This window comes from Anser cygnoides, chromosome 14, assembly GCF_040182565.1.
Source record: "Anser cygnoides isolate HZ-2024a breed goose chromosome 14, Taihu_goose_T2T_genome, whole genome shotgun sequence".
Classification (NCBI taxonomy): domain Eukaryota; kingdom Metazoa; phylum Chordata; class Aves; order Anseriformes; family Anatidae; genus Anser; species Anser cygnoides.
This window is the reverse complement of record NC_089886.1, coordinates 10,153,969-10,176,418: the sequence shown is the minus strand read 5'-3', so window position 1 is coordinate 10,176,418 and position 22,450 is coordinate 10,153,969. Positions and strand designations below refer to the sequence as shown.

The 22,450-nt window shown below is 40.4% G+C and overlaps 1 protein-coding gene across 1 annotated transcript; it reads left to right on the top strand.

Annotated features, from left to right (window-relative positions):
* Positions 1 to 6,525: 6,525 nt before the first annotated feature.
* On the top strand, positions 6,526 to 15,851 carry C14H5orf47 (chromosome 14 C5orf47 homolog). The gene is made up of 5 exons (XM_013191810.3): positions 6,526 to 7,634; positions 9,250 to 9,338; positions 10,807 to 10,909; positions 13,546 to 13,595; positions 14,588 to 15,851. The coding sequence occupies exons 1-5, from the start codon at positions 7,244 to 7,246 to the stop codon at positions 14,612 to 14,614; spliced, it is 660 nt and encodes a 219-aa protein (XP_013047264.1). The 5' UTR covers positions 6,526 to 7,243; the 3' UTR covers positions 14,615 to 15,851.
* Positions 15,852 to 22,450: the final 6,599 nt, after the last annotated feature.

The following is a 22,450-nucleotide window of genomic DNA, read 5'->3' as shown; positions in this document are numbered from 1 at the left end:
TGGTGTCAGCCTTTCATTTAAAGTTTCTCAACTTGATATGTCTGAAGGGCCTTGTGAAGTGTTGCCACCTTATGGATCTGCCCTTCGGGGACTATTCAAAAGAGTTTTTCATCCTCAGTGGCTGCCAGTTCCCCAAACTTTTTTTTCGGTTTCCATATTTTGATACAAATAGCTAAGCTTCAGCGTAGCGTAATTTTGATTGGTCTGGTAGCTGCTCCGAGTGGAACTGTGAGTTGAAACATGCACGTGTACCTTGTGAGACAAACTCTTGCCCAAAATACAATACTGGAGTCAAAATTGGTATATTGCTGCAGTGGCCAGCACTTTGTTATTGGCATCTGAGCTACTAATTTCTTGTGCCATCATCTGAGGAATGGTGTTGTAAATGTTTGATAGATGTTGAGTATAATTCTTTTCCATGGGTGTTTCAGGAAATGCAGATCTTACAGAATTGAGCTGTAATGGGATTAGTTCTGCAAGATGCTAATCACTTGAATTACCATTGGCTTCAGATGATGTAAACTTCGAAGGTAATGCCTTTTTAACAAGAATAAAAAAACTGCTGGTGACTCCATGCATGTATTTTCAGTCCCTTGAAATGGTTATTTAAAAATAATCGTAAAATGCTGGTAAGCTTTGGATCAAAAGTAGAGGCTAGATATGGGATGTCTGCGTAGCAAATAATGATAATATATAGACAATATTGACCAGTTACTTGGCTGGTAATGGAAGTCTTCTCTCTCTATTCTCTGTGTCAGCACTGTTAGGAAATAGTTGTAGTTTGGCCTCTCCCAAAGTGATAACAAGTTCTTGATATTACTTTCAAGTGCATAGTGGTCTCTCAGAAAGCATGTGCTTATCAGTGTTTTATCTGATAATGGTTTCTAACAAGTACGATAGGCCTGAAATTTGGCCCATCGGTATGGGCTTTTCCATGATGGTGGCACAGTGATGTCTTCCACAAACAAGGCACTCCCAGACTGATTTCAGTTCACAAATGATATAAACTTAGAGGTGTTTATCAGGATAAAGCATCTGATTTACATCTGGGGGTGTGTAAATTAATGCTAAACTTTTTCCCATCTGAAGACTGCAAAATACTTTGTGAATGTTTAATAAATGAAATCTCATTACACAGGCAGAGTCTAAAAAATTCACCTCAGAAAAGGTGAAATACCACAAGTCTGGAGTGTTCAAAACTGAAAATAACCACTCTTCGTAGTGAGGGCTTTGGCCAGTTCTGAATTGCTGAGGAGTAACTTTCTAGGAAAGCTGATATATCGAATCCCTTTTGGGTTTCAGTTTGTCCAGAAACTATAAATAAATGCTAGGGGCAGACTCCAGAAGGTGGAGATATGCCTGCGGGGTAGAATTTCAGAATTTCCACAGTACATGAATCTCAACTATTTTCTTTCAGCACAAACTGCTCGCTGAGCACAGTCAGCCACCAGCTTTCTCTTGGGTGCTGCTTTCACTAAATGAACTGCTACATTCCACATCAGTGAAGAAACTCAGTTTGGGTGGAGATGGATAAAACCCATCTAGTACAGAGTAAAAGGCTAAGGTATATTTTAAAGAGAGTCTCTTAGCTGTCAAGTTGTTGTTGGACAGTTTCTACTGTCTGTCCTGATTCTCCAGCTGCTGTTTATTTAGTGCTATGAAAGCCTGCTCAGGCACAGTCCAAAATGCACATCGCTTGCCTACAGGAAATCTAAGACAAATAATAGCCTCAGAAAGGACAGATGAGGAAAAAACACTGACATCTCTTCCTCTGTGTAAAATAAGCTGATTCAGTCTGCCAGCATGAAAAACAGCCTCTGGGATAAGAATATACTTGCAGCTGTCTTCCCAGTCATAGAAATTGAAGGGGGTAGAGGGGCTGAATCGGTGCTCTAAATACGATACTGAACTCCCTGTTTAAGATGGAGAGAGAGTCTTTCCGAAACGTGATGCTCTCGTTAGTGCTATCAGATATCACCTGCTTTCATGCCACCCAAACTATAATTCGCTGACTTTTTGTAGGGCTTGTTGGAGAGAGGCTTTTGAATTGTAAATATTAATTTATTTGAATGTAGCCATTATTAAGGAAAGCCCCCTCGCTCATCTTGTTTACTGAGCTTGGGAAACCATAGTGTATTACTACTCTGTTCAGGTTCCTTTCCAAAAATTTGCTAGTCAAAAATTCTCAGTTCTCCTTGTGTATATAAAATATGGAAATATATAAGGTTTGTGTTTGTTTTTTTCTTCCTGAAATTTAATTTTAGTGAGTCATGAAAGCTGAGAGTAAATCCTCTGAATACAACACAGGTACTGGGGAACTGTGAGAACAGGTTTTTGATTTTGCATGAATGTTGATGTTTAAAATGGACTTAGTTTTGTTGCTCTTGGTGATGTGGCATTTTTTTGATTCCAAATCTGCATAGCAGAGTGAGTTGGTTTGCTTTTCATGTGAGTGAAGAACATTGGTTTTACTTAAATGGCAGACTGATGGTGTAGATGCAGTTCACACATGCTATGTGCCCTAGTAACTCTAACACAATTTTGTAATCTGTGGGGGATATCAATTCACACATAGAGCAAAACATTTAAAAAAAAAAAAAAAAACTCTGCCAACCTTCTCCAACCTAATGTTTGAGAAATTGTTTGCTTGATCTAAATCGCCATCTCACACTGCTGCTGACTCATGAACCAAGATCAGTTTGCTTAGTGATTGTTTTTGCCTTGCTATGCATGTGAAAGCATTAAGTTGTCAGTTTAGCAAAGTGCCATTTTTCAAGACAGTGCTTGTTGCTTTAAGCACTTGCCCGGTATTGGTTTGTGTATGGAGTACATTCTGAATTTTCTTTCAGTGAGCTAAATGTGATTTTTAGGTTTTTGAAGAACATTCTCATCGTAAGCAGCAGGCAGTAGCCCCCAGCTTTGCTTCAGCAGGCCAGCTGTTCACAGGCAGATGCTGCTCTGTACACACTGGCAAAATCAACTCAGTTCTTCAGTCAGTAGTGAGGAAATTTGCTCAAGGGTTGCTTTCACAGGAGGATGTGTTTGGAGGAATTTAATGGCAGAACAAAGCAGGGACTGCTTCAATTTTCTCTGCAGAACTGGCAATCCCTGGAGACAGAAGCCCTGCTCTGTCCCTCTCCTGGCAGCATCCTTACGTCTCTGGAGCTAGGGAAGGGAGTGAATGTTCAGGGACTGGAACAGTTGTGCTAAGGCCCCAGTACCATTACAGAGTGCACCCGCTGCTGAGGAATGAGTATATTCAGTGGTATTTATACTGCAGTTACACAGAATTGTCTCTCTTAGACAGGTGCATTGGTGATTACGTATTCTTCCACAGTTTGAGAAGACAATCTGGAGTTTTATCTCAGGTAGGCCTGACCTTCCCCATCTGCTTGTTCATGGAAGGTCTGAGTACACATTTCCCAGAATTACAGTAGTAATATTCAGTATTATAATTCCTGCAGCCTAACATTTGAAAGAGCCAAGGTAAAGTATTCTTATCACTGAATTGGAAACAAAGGGTGTCATCATTAAATAAAACTAGTTTGCACATTGACATGGAAAAGATACATCAGAAAACTGAAGTCCTTACCTGCCTTTTGTGATATTCCCATGACAACGAGTTTTTTCCAGTAAGAAGGCTGTTGTATTCTGGTGTTACTGCAGCAATCATTTTGCCTTTTTTGAGTCACTCTATAGTTTATATTTCAGATTGGGAATCTTTATTTAAATACCCTAACATGAAGTTCTTCCAAACCAAGTGTTTCAGTCTCATTGACTTGGGTTTTGGTTATAAAGTCCATGGTTCTTCTCAGTGACTTGAAAATCTCTCAAGGGGGTACTCAGGCTTTTGTGTAACAAACTTAGTTTATAATGTGCTAAATATTTTTATGTGCAGCATGGATAAATGGGAAAATATGCCTCTCCTTATGAGTGGTGAGGATGAAGTGATTCCCACATGCATGGTTTGTAAGGCAATCTGAGATATGCAGGTTCATTAATATGAAATGCAGGTGTGTTAAAATGGCAGCTGGCCATTTTATGCCTCTGCTGCACTGTGTTGTTGCTTACATAATTAACTGAGATCTATTGTAAATTATGAAATGTTACAAGTAAGCAAAAACTGAAGGCATAATGCATTGCTTAGATTTACCAGAAGTGGTGAGTTTTGTTTTCATAATGATTCCTAGTTATACTAATAAATGGTCTCCAGTGTGTTCTGTAAAGTAACCATGTTCTAATAAAATACCTCACTCCAGTGACTCTTACTCAGGCTTCTGTGAGAACGACAGATACAGTAATTGTTTGTTCTACTGGTGAGGATATAATTAACAAGGTTTGTCTGTAGCTGTTCTCAGAATTAGCATATTTTCTACATTAAAATCTTGGTTTACAGTGTTAAAATTCATATTTTAGATGGATTCACAATTTGAACATGATAATGTAGTATTTAATCAGCAATCTGCCTTGCCAGTATTATGTTGAGCAATTCTTTGCAGTCCACAGCAAATAATCCTCACAGAGAAACAAATCTCAAATGAGAATGGGTTTCCTTTTTGCTGAGGAGTAACATGAGATAAATCACTAAGTGTGCATGCAGCAGTGGCCTGTTGGCTCTTTCCTTCCTTCTTGGCATAAATTGTGGGCAGGCTACCACCAAACCTGTCTCGTTTTAAAACGGTATTTGAGGTTAATAGAAGATGATGCATAGTTTACCAAGTAAAACTGAAACAACAGAATGCAGGAAACAATGCACATTCTGAGCTGGAGAAGCTGACCTCTGAATACAAAACAAACTGTGATGAGGTGCAAACTGAAAGCTACAATTGGGTATATTTTTAACTAGACAGTTGAAGATGTGGTGAAAAGCTGAGAGGTTTGTTCAAAGTAACAAACACAGAAGTAGCTGGTAGTCAGTTCACATGTGGAAAGGAGCGTGAACAGTGTCCAGTTCTGCAGATTTCTCAAAGACTTCAGGGAGCATTGTTTTTTGTCAGCAGTAACAGATTCTACAAGGGATCTGAGCTGAATTTGCTTTTGAAATCCTGGCAATGTGCTGTTGAGGAACGTAGACAAAATGCGTCACACAAGGGATGCGTATTTGTATTGTAAATCACAAATTGTGTGGAAGAATATGCCATAAATACAGGTGCTGAGAAAACCCACTGATGTGGCAGCCCTGATGCCCTGAAAGGGCCGCAGGACAGGAGCAGCCAGGTGGCAAAGCGAACTCCTGGTCGGGATCATGCAGCAGCAAGTGGTCATGCAACGTGTGAAGAGTCATGTACTGAAAATGGGTGCTGTTTAGATTTATGTGCGTGCATTTATGTTCTCTGGGTGGTTGTGGACTGAGACCTGTGTATTTCAGCAAAAGAAGCACTTTCTTAAGCAAGGCTTTGTGATTAATGGACATGACAAAGTTTGTACTCCGGATCAGTTTTTAATGAAGCTATTTGTTTGCCTCCCTCTGAGCTTCATTCCCTCAAGCTGAACACACTGGCTACCTCTCTAGGCCAAGCTGTCCGCTCAGGTCTTTGAAAAAGACGGAGTGAGTCCCTGGTGCCTTCTTTCTCTCTCTCTCTCTCAATCTCTTTTTTTTTTTTTTTTTCTTTTTGTGTGTGTGTGTGGAGGGGGTGGCGGGGAGGGCACAGTCTCGGTGGTTATATTATATAACTACGACCTCCTTTTCATTCCATGTGCTTTGGATCCTGCAGTAGATGTCCTTTTATCATTGGGACATAACAAATTACTCTGGCAAACTGTCAGGCTGAGCCTCTGGAAGTTATTTCCCTCTTTTTCAACTGCATACACAAGATGCCTTTTTCTGACACTGTATAAAATAACTGAAAATCCTGGGATACTTCGCAGAAGAGTGCTGTGGGTTTTTCCTTCCCCTTGGCTCCCCTGCCTACATCTCAGGTTCCTGCGGGGACACGGGAGCGCTCTTGTTTGGTAGGTAAGGCTGCCATCTCGTGGGGTCCTTCTGCACAGCACCCTGCCTTGCCAAGGGGACAAGGGGACAGCAGCTCTGGAGACCTTGAGGGCTCTCGGTCGTACGGTCTCTGAAAGCTGGGGAAGATTCCAGGGTGACAAGTTGCCGGTACCATTCATATGCTCCTGTTGATGAGTCAGAAAAAGTCTTCTCACAGACTTTAATTTGTAATGCTTTCCCTCCTGAGAGCTAAGGGTGCTGAAATGCTGAGAATACAGAGCAGTATTTCAATGCCAAAGCAAAAATCAATGAGAGGTGCGCTCTTAAGTTGTTTGAGAAATCCTGCTTGTCACTGACAATATGTCCTAACCCCAGTGCTGGCCTGTCCAAAGAATGCCTTGCTGTAGTGGTGTCACATAGCACTCACGCTTACCAGCCGTTGCTAGAAGGACAAAATGACAACAGTTAATTAAGATTCCATAAATGCTGGTGGCTGGAAACCCACCCACCCGTGACCCATGCACTGGCAGGTAGGCTGTTATTTTGGGGTATACTGGTGTGAACTCATTGTATCAACACAGGAACTGTAGAAGGGCCCACATGAAAGAGGTGCCACTTGATCCTCTTCTGGAAATCGCAGCAAAGATGGATAGTACATCACTGCCTTCAGCCTGGAGCCCCGTATATCACTATCACTTTATCAATAATTTGCATCAAATACGTCAATATATGACTTCAGGCTGTGTCTTTTGTGCTAAACCTTTACTGAAAGAGGGTAGATTGAGATTAGACATAAAGAAATTCTCTGCCATGAGAGTGGTGAGGCAGCGGACTGGGTTGCCCAGAGAAGCTGTGGATGCCCCATCCCTAAAAGAGTTCAGGTCCAGGTTGGATGGGGCCCTGGACAACCTGATCTAGTGGAAGGTGACCCTGCCCATGGCAGGAGGGTTGGACAAGATAATCCTTCAGGTTTCTACCAATCCAAACCACTCTGTGATTCTATAATGCTGGCCAAAGGCATCCTTGCAGACTAGGTTGCTATCTCATCTGAGGAGTGAGTTATAACCAGCTGGTAGTGGGCTCATCAAACCAGGGGGATGCTTCCTGAACTGCTGGAATTTTGTGAGAAACCCTTTTTCTGTGTGCGTGACTGGGTGGCACAAGGCCCACCCTTCACTAAGCTTATTGTTCCTTCCTGCTCTGAAAATAGTTACTTTTCCTTTTTTCCCTCACCAAGCCAGAACACTGAAATGGGTCAGTGGTGAGCAGACGGGATGGGGCAGGCGGGGTGCTCTGCAGGGCCCCCACGCCATGCCCACGTACCCCACAGCGCAGCAGCTGGGCGCCCACTCCCTCAGCCCCCGCCTCCCCAGGCTCTCCTCAGCGCCCTCACAGCCGGCCTGTCCACCAAAGATGGAGCCTGGCTGCAGCCAGGGGAGGCCGCTTGTGCCACACATTTATGTCAACAGCTTCGGCTCCCACCGCTGCGGTTCCCTCATCCGCTGTGGCAGGGGCTACAAGTGGGCTGAGGTGGGCCAGTCTAGGACCCTGCTTTCCCAGCAGAGCCCCGTGGACAGGAGCAGGGGGCAGAGGGCAGCCAAGGCGCGTGGGGACAAGGCTGACCTCAAGCCATCGGCCGCTGCTGGCAGGACCCAGGAGGTGGAGAGCTGTGGTGGGGTGAAGGATACCAGCCTGTGCCATGGTACGTGTTGCTGGGACTGGGGACCTCCATGCCTTGGGAGAGCATGGGGCTGAGGTCAGGCCCCTGCCATGCCCTCCTCTTCTCAGGGGACACCATTTCTGTGTGGTGCTTTGGGCTGGCACTTTGTCCCAGTCAGACTGCGGATGTTGCGAGGTGAATGTGGCACAAAAGTTTTTTTAATGTGCTGTGTACAGTCAGACTGGGTATTAGGGAGGAGTTGGATCGTGGTGTTAAACTCACGTGAGTGAAAAAATTCAGTCTTTTTGCCCCAAACTCTTACTTTGTTGAGCTGCAGTGTCTCCAGCCTGCAAGGTGAGGTGGCTGCAATGCAGCACAGCCTACCTTGTCCTTTCCTGGGATGAGGCCAAAAATAACCAACATCTGTGGAGCTGCTCTGTTACACATCGTAGTTCTGTGCCCTTTCTGCCTTTTCTCAAGAGATTCCCATCTAACCAACGTGTCACTGTGCTGCTTTCTCCTTCCTTGCTGTAACAGCCCAAAGATGTTTCTTAAATTTCTTTCTTTGTGGCTGGGACCAAAGAAAGTTGGGATGGGCATGGGTGTGGGTGCCTTTTATTTATTTAAAGCACAGAAGAAAGATTAGGCAGTTTCCTACTGTTTGCAGTCTGTTATGAAACAGAGCTCTGCTGCTCAAGATGAAATGGAGAGAAAATGGAGAGCGTGACCTGGCTTGTGGAGAAGAATCCAGGGCTGGGGTGTTGGAAATGCTGGGTGACAGAGAGAGGGTGGTCCTGAGTGTTGCTAACTTGTTGATCTTCAGATTTATTTATTTATTTATTTTTGTATTTTTCTTCTTTTAAAAGACATTTTTCTGAAGATGACAAAGGGAGATGCTATATTAGGCTGTAATTAATAGCACCAGTTCTGCTGTTTTTTTTAACTGGGTGATGCCAACCAGTGGCTCAGAGACAGCCTGTAACTACTGGTAATTGGAAGTTCTGCTGCCACGATGTGACTGGCAATGGGGCTGTGGTGGCCTGGAGAACGCTGGTTTGCCTAAAGCTGTGCTGCAGGAGGGGATGAGCCCACAGCTGTGACTGAGTTCAACATCCCCATGTGCGTTCACCCTTTCACTCATCTGCACGCCTCGCCTGTCTGTCCAGCAGCTCCTGGGAAGCCTGCTGTCCTCACCCTGCTGGGAACTCATCCCAGTCCTTCCTCCTTGTGGCTGTGTGTCTCAACTCCAAAAGCTCAGCCTGCTCTCCTTGCTTCTGTTTTTTAGCACTAGCAGAGGCGATTATTGTGATTTCTTGCCTCAGTGTACTCACCATTTCCTCTTTCAGCTGAAATTTTTGTAGCTGCCATACTGAGGGGATAAAAAGGGAATTAAAAGCTAGTTGTATTGCCCAGAAACATGTTGTCTTCATTTGTGGTTGCTGTACTGTTTTGAAATCTGTTTTGTGAAGTTTGTGAGACACCCACTTGCCACATGGTTATAATGCAGAAATGGGCAAGATGATGGCATGATGTGAGGACTGATGTTCTGTAACCTGCTGGGACCAGAAATAAGCATCTCTGGAAGGATGGGTTGCTGCAGCTTCCTCAAGAATTTGTTGTAAACACTCAGGATATGCTTTCTAAACTCTCTTCTTAGATGACCTTCAAAAGGAGAAGCCTGACACCTTTGACTTTCCCTGCCCATCAAGAAATGTTGAAAAAGTAATTAAACGAAAGAAGAAAAAGGTATGAAATGTGGGAGCTGATTAGCTGCTTTTGCATTTGAGAAAATAGCTTCCTGCTTGTTCCATATATGTCTATGTGAGAGCATAAGGGAGATTAAAAGATTGAAGCGGTAGTCTGTTTCTGAAAGCCTTACTCACAGAAAAGAAAAATGGAATTATTTTCCCTCTTTGGGGGCTTTAAAATTCTGGCTCTCATTCAATAAAGCACTTAAGTATGTGCTTACCTTGAAGAATGAGAGTATTCTGTTGACTTGAAGCATGTACTGAAATGCTTTCTTGGATTGGGGCCAAGGTGCTGCACACCTTGCTTGGTGAAACCTGGCAGGAAAAAACTTCTGCACCTTCTCTTCCTCTTTTGTTTTAAGCAAAGAAATTCCACAGGTTACAAAAAAAACAATGAAGTCGAGAACAATAGGTACTAATACTATAATAGTAGCAATATGAAATTACTTTCTGTTTCACAGACGTATTTCTGTTCCTGTTCAGTAGTTCCACAAATGCTTGAAATCTAAAAAGGCACATTTATTAAAACAGTAACCCATTATGAGATTTTGTAATGTGTGAGGTACAAGTAATCAGCTAGACTGTAATATAGTAATGTCACAGATACTTGATTTAAAACCAGAAAAATACTACTGACTTCAGAGGAACAGCTAATAACATACTATAATATCACTCTTCTAGTACATTAAATAGTCTTCAAAAAGAATGAGGAAAATGTATTATGTTTTAGCAATAAACGTCCATGAGAAAGGAATTATCTTTAGATTTAAACTAGTTTCACGGATGGGGTCCAGCAAAAGTCATAACGTTAGCATGTTAACAGCCGTTTATATTTCTTAGTCTGTTTCTCTTTCTGAATGCCGTTGTCAACAGTTCCAATTTAATATTTTTAATGCACATTTGAAATATGCCCACTATAGCTGGAGTTTTATGCCTCTAAAATAAAGGTCATCAACATCTATAAAACAGATAAATACCGACTTGATATCAAATAGTCCAGGCCATTGCTATGCTGGGATGTGGCACGGGGTCTGAATTATGCTGTTGCTGAGGGATTAAGCAGAAAAGCTTTTTCTCCTGGTAAAAATGAACAATCTTGTCTTATTCTCATTTTTTCCCCCATTTTGGATGACTTTGAAGATAATTTAATGGCTCCGTGCGAGTTTTCATAAGTTCTTCTTATCTAGAAGTCCACAAGTCCTGGATAAACAAGAGTGCTAGGCCAGAAAGTAGAGCAATATCTCATGTGGAAAATTATGGTGTAATTCAAAGTTTTTTGACTTTTAAATAAGAGATGACTTCCAGTATATCCCATGTATATAGCCTTCCTCCACTTTTCCTCCTTGACATCCGCACCTCCAGTCCTCTGACTTCATAGTCATGCCGGAGAAGTCTGCCATATAGGAGATGTTTTGACAAAAACTTTTTATGTGCTTCATCGAGAAAAATTCAATTTTATCTTTCAGTCCAAAGTCTGGCTTAAAGTCTGGAAAGTAATTTCAAAAATGCTTGAAGAAAATGAAAAGTTCAGAAGTCGACTGTTGACTTGTAGTCGGCTTAATGGAGAAGGTAGGTAATGAACTGAGTGTATTTGCTGTCCTAGAGAAAACAAGTTAATAATGCAAGTCCTCGAGGTTTAAGATCTCGAGGTTTAAGGTCCACTAAGCTGTTTGTTTTGGGTAATATGCTTTACAACTCACAAATTACAGAATTCATTGCATACTTTATACACTTCTAGCCATATTTGAACAACTCTTATTTTTCATTGAGGGCCTTATAAAAACTGTATTACTTGGGAGGAAGGACATCAGAAGTGTTTTCTGCAGTCTTTAACATTAAAAATATGAACATAAAATATGTGCAAGTTTTCCTGAATATGTTAAGTATATAATTAAACTGTTATTCACAGACAGGTCTAAGGCAGTACTTGGATAATTTATTTCTTCACATTGGAAAATTGGAAAGTAGTGGTTGGTTTCATATTGACAATAAATAAATTAGATGCTCCCCAAAGGTAACTGTAATACAATTTAACATAACCATCAAACATGTCCTCACACTGTGCCCTCAATGCAGCTATTTCATTACTGGAAAATGACTAGGGAATTAAAAGTGGTGCTCTGTACTGAGACATCTTCAATTAGAGACATTGTAGTTGCTGCACAATTTGAGATAATGCAGTGTATGCTTACAAATGTAATTGGAATATCTGGCCTCACAGTCTGATGAGTTTTTAGGAAAGAGAATATACTAATCTGTGAAGAGTTACCAGGTAAGTTAAAAATAGCATATTCATGTGCAGTGCTTCTGCTTAGTTTACACGCATGTTGACAGAAATTTTCCTCACACACTTGTTAAGTTATGTACCAAAATGTATGTCCATTGTTGCCAATATTTTATGTTCATAACGTGTTATGTTGTGGACTGATTAAATTTACACATACATAATAAGAAAATACTCCTTCAAAATTTTTCTTCATGAGAACAAAAGAAGTGCAATTTTGGTTCAGAATAGAAATACATATACCCCAGTAACCTGTTCTCTGCAACCTACAGTGTATGTAATTGAAACAGTAGAAGAAATTTGACAGCATGTCACAACAACATATTCTGTGATTGTTCTGTAAATATTCTGCATTATGTGGAAAAGCACTGCTGTTTAATTTAAAATCATTTTCTGATTAATTTTGGTATAACAAGATGCTGAACATTAATTATATGGTATTTATATTCTTTATACCAATCATGATTCCATTGGCCTTTGCCGTATTTCTACATAGCTCTCTCTCAAGCTGAGAAAGTCAAGACTACTAAATCTCTCCTCATATGGAAACTTTTTCTTAGCTCTGATAATCTTTACTCTCTTATCTTGGTCATCAATTGAAATGCTTTCTCTCTGCTTCTTTACGTTCTGCGTAGTTCATCCATATTGTTCATTTGTTTGTGGTGATAAGAGACAGCAATTATTGGCAAGCCTAACACTGTATCTGACTTTTGCCTGTACAAGTAAATACCTGTGATATCTAAGAACTCCACAGGGTTGGGAATAGGTACCCTTCCTCCTGAACTCAACAATTCCTGCTAGCCAGGAGAGATGTTCCTGGGCAAGGTGGGTGTCTTTCACATCAGAAGTGTCTTAGGACTTTTTCTCTCCATAAACCTGTTGCAGAAGCCATTGTAGAACTGTGCTTTACTACCTAACTTAAAGGTTTTGATCTAGCAGCTTCCATATATTTTCTCGTATGGCTTAGATCATTGCAAAAGTTTCAGTGTAGTCATTAATGTCTATGTGACACTTAGCAGTCAGTGAAGAAAAAAATGTCTTCTAGGATTTTTGTTTGCCTGCTTTTAAGAAAAAGAAGAGTGGGAGACAAGGATAAAGGACTAGAAATCATTTAGAAAGAAACTAGAAATGAAACCATATAATGTGTGATTGCCTCTGAAATTTCAAGATATTGTAAAAAAAGTCAAGATTTCTGCTGATACAAGATCTCCTAGGTGGATTTACCATCTCAACGTAATGGTTGCTAATCTGCTTTTCTGTTTGTTATGGATATGCAAAGTACTGGTTTGTCTAGATTGTATTTATCTTGGGATTGAATAGACAAGGCCCATTCCCTTTTCAGATACTTACCTCTTTTTGTCATCAGGAGAGAAATCATTAGCTATATATGCAATTTCCACTGATTCATTTCTTAAAAAAGAAACAAAAAAGAAAGCAAGCAAACAAAAAGCAGCCAACCATACAACCACCACCAACAAAAAGCAGCCAAATACCTATTCTATCTTTAACTGTAATTGTACCTCATTTTTCAGGAGCTTTAATTGAGAATCTACTATTAAGCCCTATTTAGCTGAAAACCATCAATTCTAGTACCTTCTCGTTAATTAGCAGATTTTACACAACACCAAATCAAGGAGATAAGTCTGCTATTGATCTGAATTTTTCATTAAACAAGAAGCAAATGGAATAATTCTGGAAGACATTTAGATATGGATCAACAAATCTGAATAAACTTGCTTCATTTTTTAATTTTCAGTACATCAATAGAGCTAGAAAATTAATGCTGCATTTTATTGCCTCTATAAATAGTTCTATTGAGAGAAAAAAAAATGTATGTGAATTCTAATGCTACCTATTTAATCCTTGAAATGCTGCATGATTAGATTCAGTGTGACTGAAAATGGTGATGATTCTCCCACAGGCAATGGCATGAAGCAAAGTTCACAGAATGAGACATTCTCCCTGGACAGGGTATGTATATAGTCCATTAATTGGCAAGCAAGCTTAAAATGGTAAACAAAAAAATTAAAGAGATATACTGATTTCGTTTAATGTTATTAATATGTTCCAGTCTTACACTTCAGTATTACTGATGTTGGGCTCAAATATTTTTCAAGATTTTGTTCATGTTTAGGAAGTAGAAGGGGTCTGTCCTCAGCAGGAAGGGGTTTTGCCCTCACAAAGGCACGGTCCCTGTTCCTGTACTTCAATTCTTTGTGCGTGAGTAGTAATGACTGTTCTCACCTGTTCTGACCCAATTCTACCCTAGGGCTGGTCCCCTGATCTCTGTAGCTCATTAATGGCTTTCTCACTGGAACAGGGAAATGTTTCATCACATACTTTCCCTCCTTTAACCCCAAAAGATTACTCATAGTATGTCTAAAAACTTGGATCAATGTACATAAAAATATACTGAAGTGTGCTGTCAACTTATATTGCTTTCCACAGGTTTTACGTCTCTCCTCAGTAAATATTAGAGGGGAGATACTCAGTCCGTAGAGGACAGAAAAGTACAGCAGTTAGAAATGGTTTAATTTGTAAGCTGTATGGTCACGTGCTCTCATTTTTTAGCTCTATGGGTGTAAAACATTCTTTTATGATCCAGTGAGCAGTGCTGGTTGTTGGCGTTAAGAACACTACTTTATCAACAGAAATACGTGTAGGTCTGTTCTGGAAGTGAGAGCATAGCAGCTTGGAGAAATAGCAAAGCTTAAGGCTACCTTTATACTTAGATACTATGGAAGCTTCCCATGAGCTCTGACTAGCCACTTAGAGAAGTTCCATGCACATAGGAAAGTGGCCTATGTCCAGGCTGCATACATGTGCAATGTGTGCCTTAATGAACAAAATCTTCATGTGATGAAGTACAATCTAAAGAGAGTCTATTTGTTACGCTTTGTATATGACTTTTTTTCTGTTAAATGGAATGTACCACTTCACTTTTGTTGTCTCTTTTCCTCTAGGAAGAGTCCATCTTCGGTTGGGTATAGCAAGAAAATAAAGGAAGATTCAATCCAAAAGGAAATATAAAAGTAGTGAAATTGTTTGTTAAGATCTAGTTCTTAATGAAATTGGTGGTAAGACTACAAGTGATTTCAGTGAACGCTGTTTTTCTGTTGTTTGTTTGGCATATGTGTTTCTGCTGTTCAAGAGGTTTGTTTTTAGAGTGGCTTAAACAGCTCTGTTGTGAAATATTTATTTGAAGTCATTAAGTCTAGTGTTTCACTTAGTTAATAGATTTGAAAGCTTTTTAATGAGCATAATATTGTGACAGTTTGCTTGCAAAAGAATAGAGATACACATTTAGTGTTGACTGTGTGTTTTTATTGAGTTTTTTTTGTAGCTTGTCAGAATCATAAACAAACATAAATTCAGTCAAGCAGAACTCCACACAAGATATATCAAAACACTTTTGTTCCTAGTGATTTGAATAATTTTGATTTTATTATAGTAAAATAACACACAATTACCCTTCTGTTCATTCATCCATTTATACATGAACCTCAGCAAGTATTTTGAATATGAAACCAGGTGAATATTTTCTGTCTTACTGTTCATCACGAAGCACGTAATAATATCATCATAATCAGAAAGTGCTGTTTATCTAGCTGACTTCAATAACACAATATAATTTTCTTCTGTTATGGAGTTTTATAGTTGGAACCTTGATTGACTGTTAAAACCTTTTAAACTAGCAAATTGTGTAAATGGAACACGAAGACTGCATAAAAATAGTATGTATACAGATTTCATCTCTATAGCTAAAACATTCACCTGTCACAATTAGACATCTTTGGTTTCAATAAAAGGATGGTTTTCTCATTGCATAATGTCTTAGTGTTTGCAGATATAATGACTGGAATGTCAGAGTGTTGAGCTTTAATAGTATGCCAGTGATTGTGTCATTAAGCAGCAAAGCATTTGGAAGGGTTTAATCTTTGTTTACTTAATAGTAAAACTGCAAATATGGAACTGGAATGTGCCCTTCTGATGACAGTTTGGGCATCAAGGTTTTTTTCTGATTTGTGGCTGAGTAATATTCTGATTTTACTTGAAATAGTTGACATTTCAGCTTGGAAAAGGAAGTGAGAAAGCAAAGTATTCAGTCAAGATGTGATCATTTTTCTGGCAGAAGAAAAATGTCATAGTTCTTTGGTATTTTCAAATTCATGTTTGGAGTCACACATTTATTTATTTATTTTTAATAAAGGAGATAGTCTTCCTGGTCCCCCACAGTTGTATCAATGAATTGTTGGCATGAAGAGTAGTTATTTTATAATCTCAGATTGTAAATTGTAGAGCTACTGCTCTAATGTTTCTTTTCTTGTAAACTGCAGCTGCAGTTGGTACCTGTGTTAGCACAGACTTAAGTGGCCCTGGAAATGAAACTTGTGTGCTTCTGCTGTGCTGCTACTTTTTCATCCAGGTGCAATGGTGATTTGAGGGGAGGGCCCATGCAGCATCAACCTTGCCATATGACTTTATACTTGTTAACATGCTGCTGATCAAGAGAAAGAAATGTCTACTGCCTTCCTTATTAATCCCAGCAATCCGTGTTCTTACCTGCTTGTCTTAGCCCTCGTCCAACATGCCTGTGTTCTGCCTTCGTCTCGCTTCCACCTCAATCAAGAATGCAGCTCATGCCCAGAGCAGAAGGTGGTGAGCATCAGTCCTTCTCAGCCTGTGAGGTGTGTGAAAGTGCAAGCAAGGGGCCAGCAGCCCCTTCCCCCAGAAACCCTGTGGTGGTGGCTATATAATTAAATGGTTGCGATCCACTAATAGAAAAGAACCTCTGATTGGCAGTACTCTGAAAGAGATCTTAAATTTGAAATCACTTTGGGTTAGATCAGCTAATGCATCAGGGCAAAAAGATAGATGGTGATTTAAGTTCAACTTCTAACTCCTTGAGTAATTTCCTACTTTTCTAGGTTCGGTTTCCAACTCTTTGTCTAGCTTTCTACTTTAGTGACCAGATTTCAAAGGTACTGTTATAAACAAGGGTAGTTAGAGCAGTTAAGCTACTGAGAAAAAAAAAAAATTTTGAAGAAGATCTAGCTCAGGATGTACAAAGTAGCCCAGCTGACACGTACACTATCATCATCCACTCAGATCCCTGCTGCAATTTTTTTTTTCCTTCATAAGACCAGTTAAATATAAACTGCAGAAGACAAAGTAATTGTTGTGTTGCATTAAAATATGCATATACAATCCAAGTAAGTAGCATCTTCAACACGAAAAAAAAAAGGGACTTGTTTATACAGGAAGAACTTTATTTAAACCCTCTTTGTTAAAAGAAATCAGAAATAAATAGGGGAGCCTCAGGGCACTAGATCAAACACTTGAGATTCAGAAAACAACTGACCCTCCTCTGAAGTCCTTAATCATCACTGCAGAAGCAAAACCAAGGGTCATACTGTCCTGCTGTGGTTCCTGGGTAGTGATGGTGTTCTTTCACATTCTTCAAAACGCGTATCAGTTACCTGAAGTTTTTAATAACAAATCTCACTTGGAGTGTGAACTGAAGCAGATGTGCAAATATAGAGGTCATGATTTGTCTTTGCTTTGCAGCCTTTTTTCTCAGTACATAAATTACCTTTTGCAGTACAAAAATTCTAGTGAATTCTAAAAGTTCAAGAACAATTTTTAAGCTCAACCCTGAGAACATATTGCAGGAGATCTGAGGAGGTACGTTGCGGTACAGAGGTGGGAGGGAGCAGCCAGGACTTGCAGAGTAGCTGAAGGCGCTGCTGCTGAATTCCTCTGATCAGTAAATGCTAGTGTCAGCCACTTGCCTCAAGTTCTTAGAGTTGGTCTGAATAAGTATTCTTTTGTAGCACATTTTTATAAATACAGATGACTCTATAGGAAGCTCAGTAATGCAGAGTAAGGCCTTCAGTTAGCAATTTGCTGGTAAAACAAAGTTTAACTGGAAATAACACATCTGCTGGGTCTGAAATGTTTTGATTGAACGTTTTCCCAGATGGTGAATTCTTGCCAAATGAGGTCCCCTGGCTCCTGGAGCACTTCTTGGCAGGTCAGCCCAGGATACACAGCCTCTTCTGTCTGCCCAGTGACACCAAGGAGTGTCCAGAGCTTGGGGGCTGGAAACTCCAGCCCTTGGTGTTAGGCTACCACTTCCAAACTGCTGTAAAGCTGTAAAAAGCATGAAAATCCTGGGGGCTTGAACTCCACTTTGATTTCCATGTCTGGAAGCGCTAAGAGGCTTGGCTGGAGGCAGGACTGCTGGAGCTCCTGCGCGCTCTGACGCGGAGCTGTGACTTTGGGCAGGCTTCCCGGGGCAGACCTCAGCAACAAGGCTGCACCAGAGCCAGAGGGTCCTCGGAGCTCCCCCAGCTACTGCGCTGAGCTGGCGTTTGCAGATGCTGCCCTACTGCCAGACACAGTGCCACTGATCAGCTGAGGCTTGGTAACTCAGGGAATTGTTTTCTGGAAGTATTTTGATGTTTCTGAAGTGACCTTTCTGGGAATTTCCACTTTGCAGGCATTTTCAAAAGCGTTTGTTTCCTGCCTGATTTGGACCAAAGCCACGGATTCAGATAAAACCCCATTTCCTGCAAACTGGTGGCTTGGCTTGCCAGGCAGCTAGCTCTTCAGCTCATGACCCATCTGCTCTGGTGTTGAGATGAATCAGATTCCTCTGCCCTAATCCTGTGGCCTGCGAGGTTATAACTTGGCCATTACAATCACCAAAGCTAATAATGTTTCTCCGTTGATTCATTCCATAAAAAAAATTCAGCTTTTAAGAAAACTTGGGAGCAGGATGCGGAGTTTCTACCATGATCGGATTTCAGGAAAGTATAAGGTGATCTTTGTCTTCACTGGATGTTTACATCCAGTAAATGTCTTTGTCTTTAGGGCCCTTGCTAGTAGTCAATGTTCATGTTTTAACTTCAAAGCTCCTAATACAATTTTGCTTGGCCTCTGCCTAAAGGATAGCCTTCAGCAGGCAGTTCAATTCTATTTTTTTTATCTTTTGGGAAATGACTTAAAGCAAATTTTGGGCATATGTGACATTTTATGTCTGTGTGCAATAGGTCTTTATGTATGAAACAAAACATGATGCAACTTTGATTTATAGCTCTTGTAAATCTTGGCGACTTGGGCAGGTTTGTGTAATATGTATATTTTCATTGCATAAGCACTTATATAAGTACAACAACAGGAATTTCCATAAAACCCAAAGCGTCCATACTTCAATGAGTTTAATAGTATAGGCTTTTCTGTAAATGGAAGTAGCAGGGGAACCTATCATATTAAACGTATTAAGGACACAATGAATTTTAATAAACATTTATAGGAAGCTACCCTCTTGTTAGTGACATCACAGACATCTGATCTGATGGGAAAAAAAATCATGTTTGAAAGTTTTTCTGCTTGCTTTGTAGCTGGTGAAAATCGAGGTGTGTAGCTGCAGTTTCATTTTGTTAGAAGCAAAATATATGGAGGCCCCTGAGCAAGAAGAGAGTATGCCTTGATGCAGACAGAGAGAGGCCGAATACCTACTGGAGGATGCTGCATACTTTCACCTCCCGTTGTCTGTGGCCCCTCTTAGAACAGGCTGCATCCCATCTTCCGTGCTCTATGTACAGGGCATGTTAATGAGAGCATCTCTTCTTCTTGTTCTAAATTGTGAACTCACAGGTGTGTCTCATCTGAGAGATTTTGCTGAATTGCAAACGTTGCTGGGCTGCTTACAAGTATATGTCTGATTTGTGTAGTCTTCCCAGAGATCACGACAAGAACATGTTCATGCTGTGAATGTGTGAAATTTATTGCATGCCTGGCATTCCTGCACAGATGAGGAATGGAGGCAGATTAAAAGAGCTGTGCAGGAAGGTTCTCTAAGGCACTGACAAATGCTTCTTCTCCTCCAGAAGCTTTGTAAACTCTTGTATTTTGAAATGAATACTAGATTAACATGGCTTTTTTTTTCTTTTTTCTTTTTTCTTTTTTCTCCTCCTGTTCTGCTATATGCTTATTTTATTGTTCCTAATGTGTGTGTGACAGGACGTCAGCAGTGCTGATGTAATTTCACATAATGGATGATCTCCTCCATAGCAAAGGCTACAAGTTAACCCCAACTTAAAATATACATGATCAGTTTTTACACCCCTTGGTATTTTAAATTTCTTTAACTCCATGTAGGATAAAGATTCTTGGCTATGATAGCAATTTGTCTGTGGAGTGATCTCCAAAGGCAAAGAACAGAAATGCACTCCTCGCTCAGCTCTGTCATCCCAGACTGAGCAAACCAACAGGGGATGTGCAGTGAGGAGCAGTTCGGAGCATGGGCTGGGCACAGGGACTTGCCCTTTTATAACATCCACAAGTCTGTGGTTCGTGCAGGCAGGCATTTTAGTGGGAACAGTTCCGTACTCGGTTTAGGTTGAGGATGTGGTGAGATTCCTTCCTGTATTGATGTGCTCCATCTAAATGTTACTTTCTATCACATCATGGTGTCTTTTACAGGAAAACACAGATGTGAATTTGTGACATACCGTATTTATTAAGTTACAGGACTCAGATCAGGGCTGGGTTTGGCTTGAACTGTCACCTGAACTGTGCTCCTCACTGCTTGTCACTGCTCTATTGGACTCATTTTGAAATGAATTAATGGGAATGTCTGAGAGACAAACCTGATCTTTCATGAGAAGAGTCTGAGGTGGCTGATGTTCTTTCTAGGCTTGCCCTGCCTTGACTGGTCTGATTTCCTGAGACTTTGTCCTCATTGTGTGCTTTCAAGTTCTGCAGTTTCTCCTCTTAGTAATTTCTGCCACCTGTCCAGATGCTTTCAAATACTTTTATTGAGAGCCCAATGTCAGTTTTTCAATGTGTGAGAAGAGATAAAAATAATATGATACTTACAATAATATACAAGAACACTAAAGGGAAAGCGCATGATGTGCAGGAAATATGTTTTATGAAGAGATGTAATGGGCATAAGAAATTTGTAGATCATGGAGCAAGTGAGGAAAATAATATTCATGAACAATGAAGTGCAGTTGATTTATATGTTCAGGCATGGAGTGGGTAAAAGTTGGACTATTTTGAGTGACATTTTGTTTACGAGTTGCAGAATTTACAATACAGTGAAATGTTATACCCAAGCCCTGTTACAAATATCAAGCCTCTTAAAGACAGCCAATAATCTTCAGTGTAAACTGATAATGAAAAAAGTAATTCTACTCTGATTTGTTTAACTGGAAATAGAAAATAATACATCATGTGAGTCTTATTAAATGAAGAAGGAAAGGCATATATTTTTGTTGACAGGAGAAATACATTGTTTATTCCTCTGGAGTCTCATGTTGCTCGTACTGCTGCTTTGTCTTATTGCCAGTCACTGATCTGCTCTGTGTGGGTGGAAATGTCAGAGTTTGTATTCGCTCCATAAGAAAAGCTGTACGTTACTCTTTGATTTGTTGTATTCACTTGGGTTTGCTTTAATGCTGTCTCTAGAGAAGGTTTGCTTTTAGGATCTTGCTGGCAACTTTAAGCATCCGTTTTTTTCCATAAAGCATTCTGCTCTGTAAACTCACTGCTGGTAGTTTGTGTCTGTCTGTGAAACTGGTATTTTGCAAAGAGGTATTTTCAAACTGAAGTGGAGCATATGACCTGAAACAGTTACAGGGCTAGTTCGGTCTCATGGAGGAAATAAAGGAAAGTTACTGGATGGAATGCCAATGACAGCTTAGAGGGAGACAGTATCTCTCTGCACATCTCCATCTGCCATGCTGCCAGAATTCTCAGATGGTGCCGTTGAGACGTTGCTTAAAATGTGCTTCTGTTCTGAAAAGTCGTAAGGTAAAAGCCGCATCTGCTCACTTATCGCAGGTTCTCGCTGCTAGTACTCACAACTAAAAGCCTTCCAGTGACAAAGTGGCTCTAACTGCCAGTGCTCGAGTGCTGGCAGCATTGCTCTGTGCTCTCTGGGTTATACAGAATATCCCCAGCAGGATTTAGTTCTGTTTAGTTATCGGTAGATTCACAGATTTGTATTTAACAGCAGAAGTAATGCACAAGAAGGTATGGGATTCACCTCATTGCTCCTTAGCTATGTTACTGTGAAGAGCATTCAGCTATAGCCAACGAAGGTTAATATATTAAACTCTGCAAGCATGTCAGTGTATTTATGTGAGTAGACATACTGAACAAGCAGGTGCCATGTTTGCAACTTTATTTTTCATGCTGTAACCGTGGATTTGCACAAGTGATTCTGGAGATTTAACATGACCTTGTGGAAAGTGCTGCTTAAGACATTCTCTTAAGTAAGAGGACCTATCTACTTATTGCTAAGATCATATTTTGGCTAGCAGAATATGCATTACTGATGTTGATGTGCATGAAAGTGATTTGGTTTAATTATCACACAATGTATTTGCAAGCTTTGCTTTTTAACAAAGCACTCTCATGTCCCTTTGTAATTGCCAGGTAAAGGTAGAAGACCACTACGCCATTTCTATGGAGTTACAATGCAGTCGTTTCCTTTGGATTTTTTAAATAATATTTCCCAGTTCCTCAACTGAAAATAGCCATTTTGCTGAGAGAGGAGCTAGAGTAGTTCAGAAGTGTATATTCAGGAAAAGATAACGATGGAGTCTGTTAGTCTCTTTGGATAGTCAAATCTTATGATATAACCTGTAGTATATTGAAAGTTGGGGGAAGAGTTGCTGCAATTTTTTTTTTTTTCACTTGGAGCATTTGCCATATGGGGAGAGGCTGAGAGAGTCAAGATTGTTCAGCCTGGAGACGGCTCAGATCAGAGCCAGCCTCTTCTCACTGTGGGCAGGCCAAGGGGCAATGAG

Excerpts from the sequence above, each read along its gene's own strand:
- C14H5orf47 (XM_013191810.3), top strand. The coding sequence starts at position 7,244 with ATGCCCACGTACCCCACAGCGCAGCAGCTGGGCGCCCACTCCCTCAGC. Across the intron at positions 7,635-9,249 it reads GGATACCAGCCTGTGCCATG|ATGACCTTCAAAAGGAGAAG; the intron begins GTACGTGTTGCT and ends CTCTCTTCTTAG. Across the intron at positions 10,910-13,545 it reads TAGTCGGCTTAATGGAGAAG|GCAATGGCATGAAGCAAAGT; the intron begins GTAGGTAATGAA and ends ATTCTCCCACAG.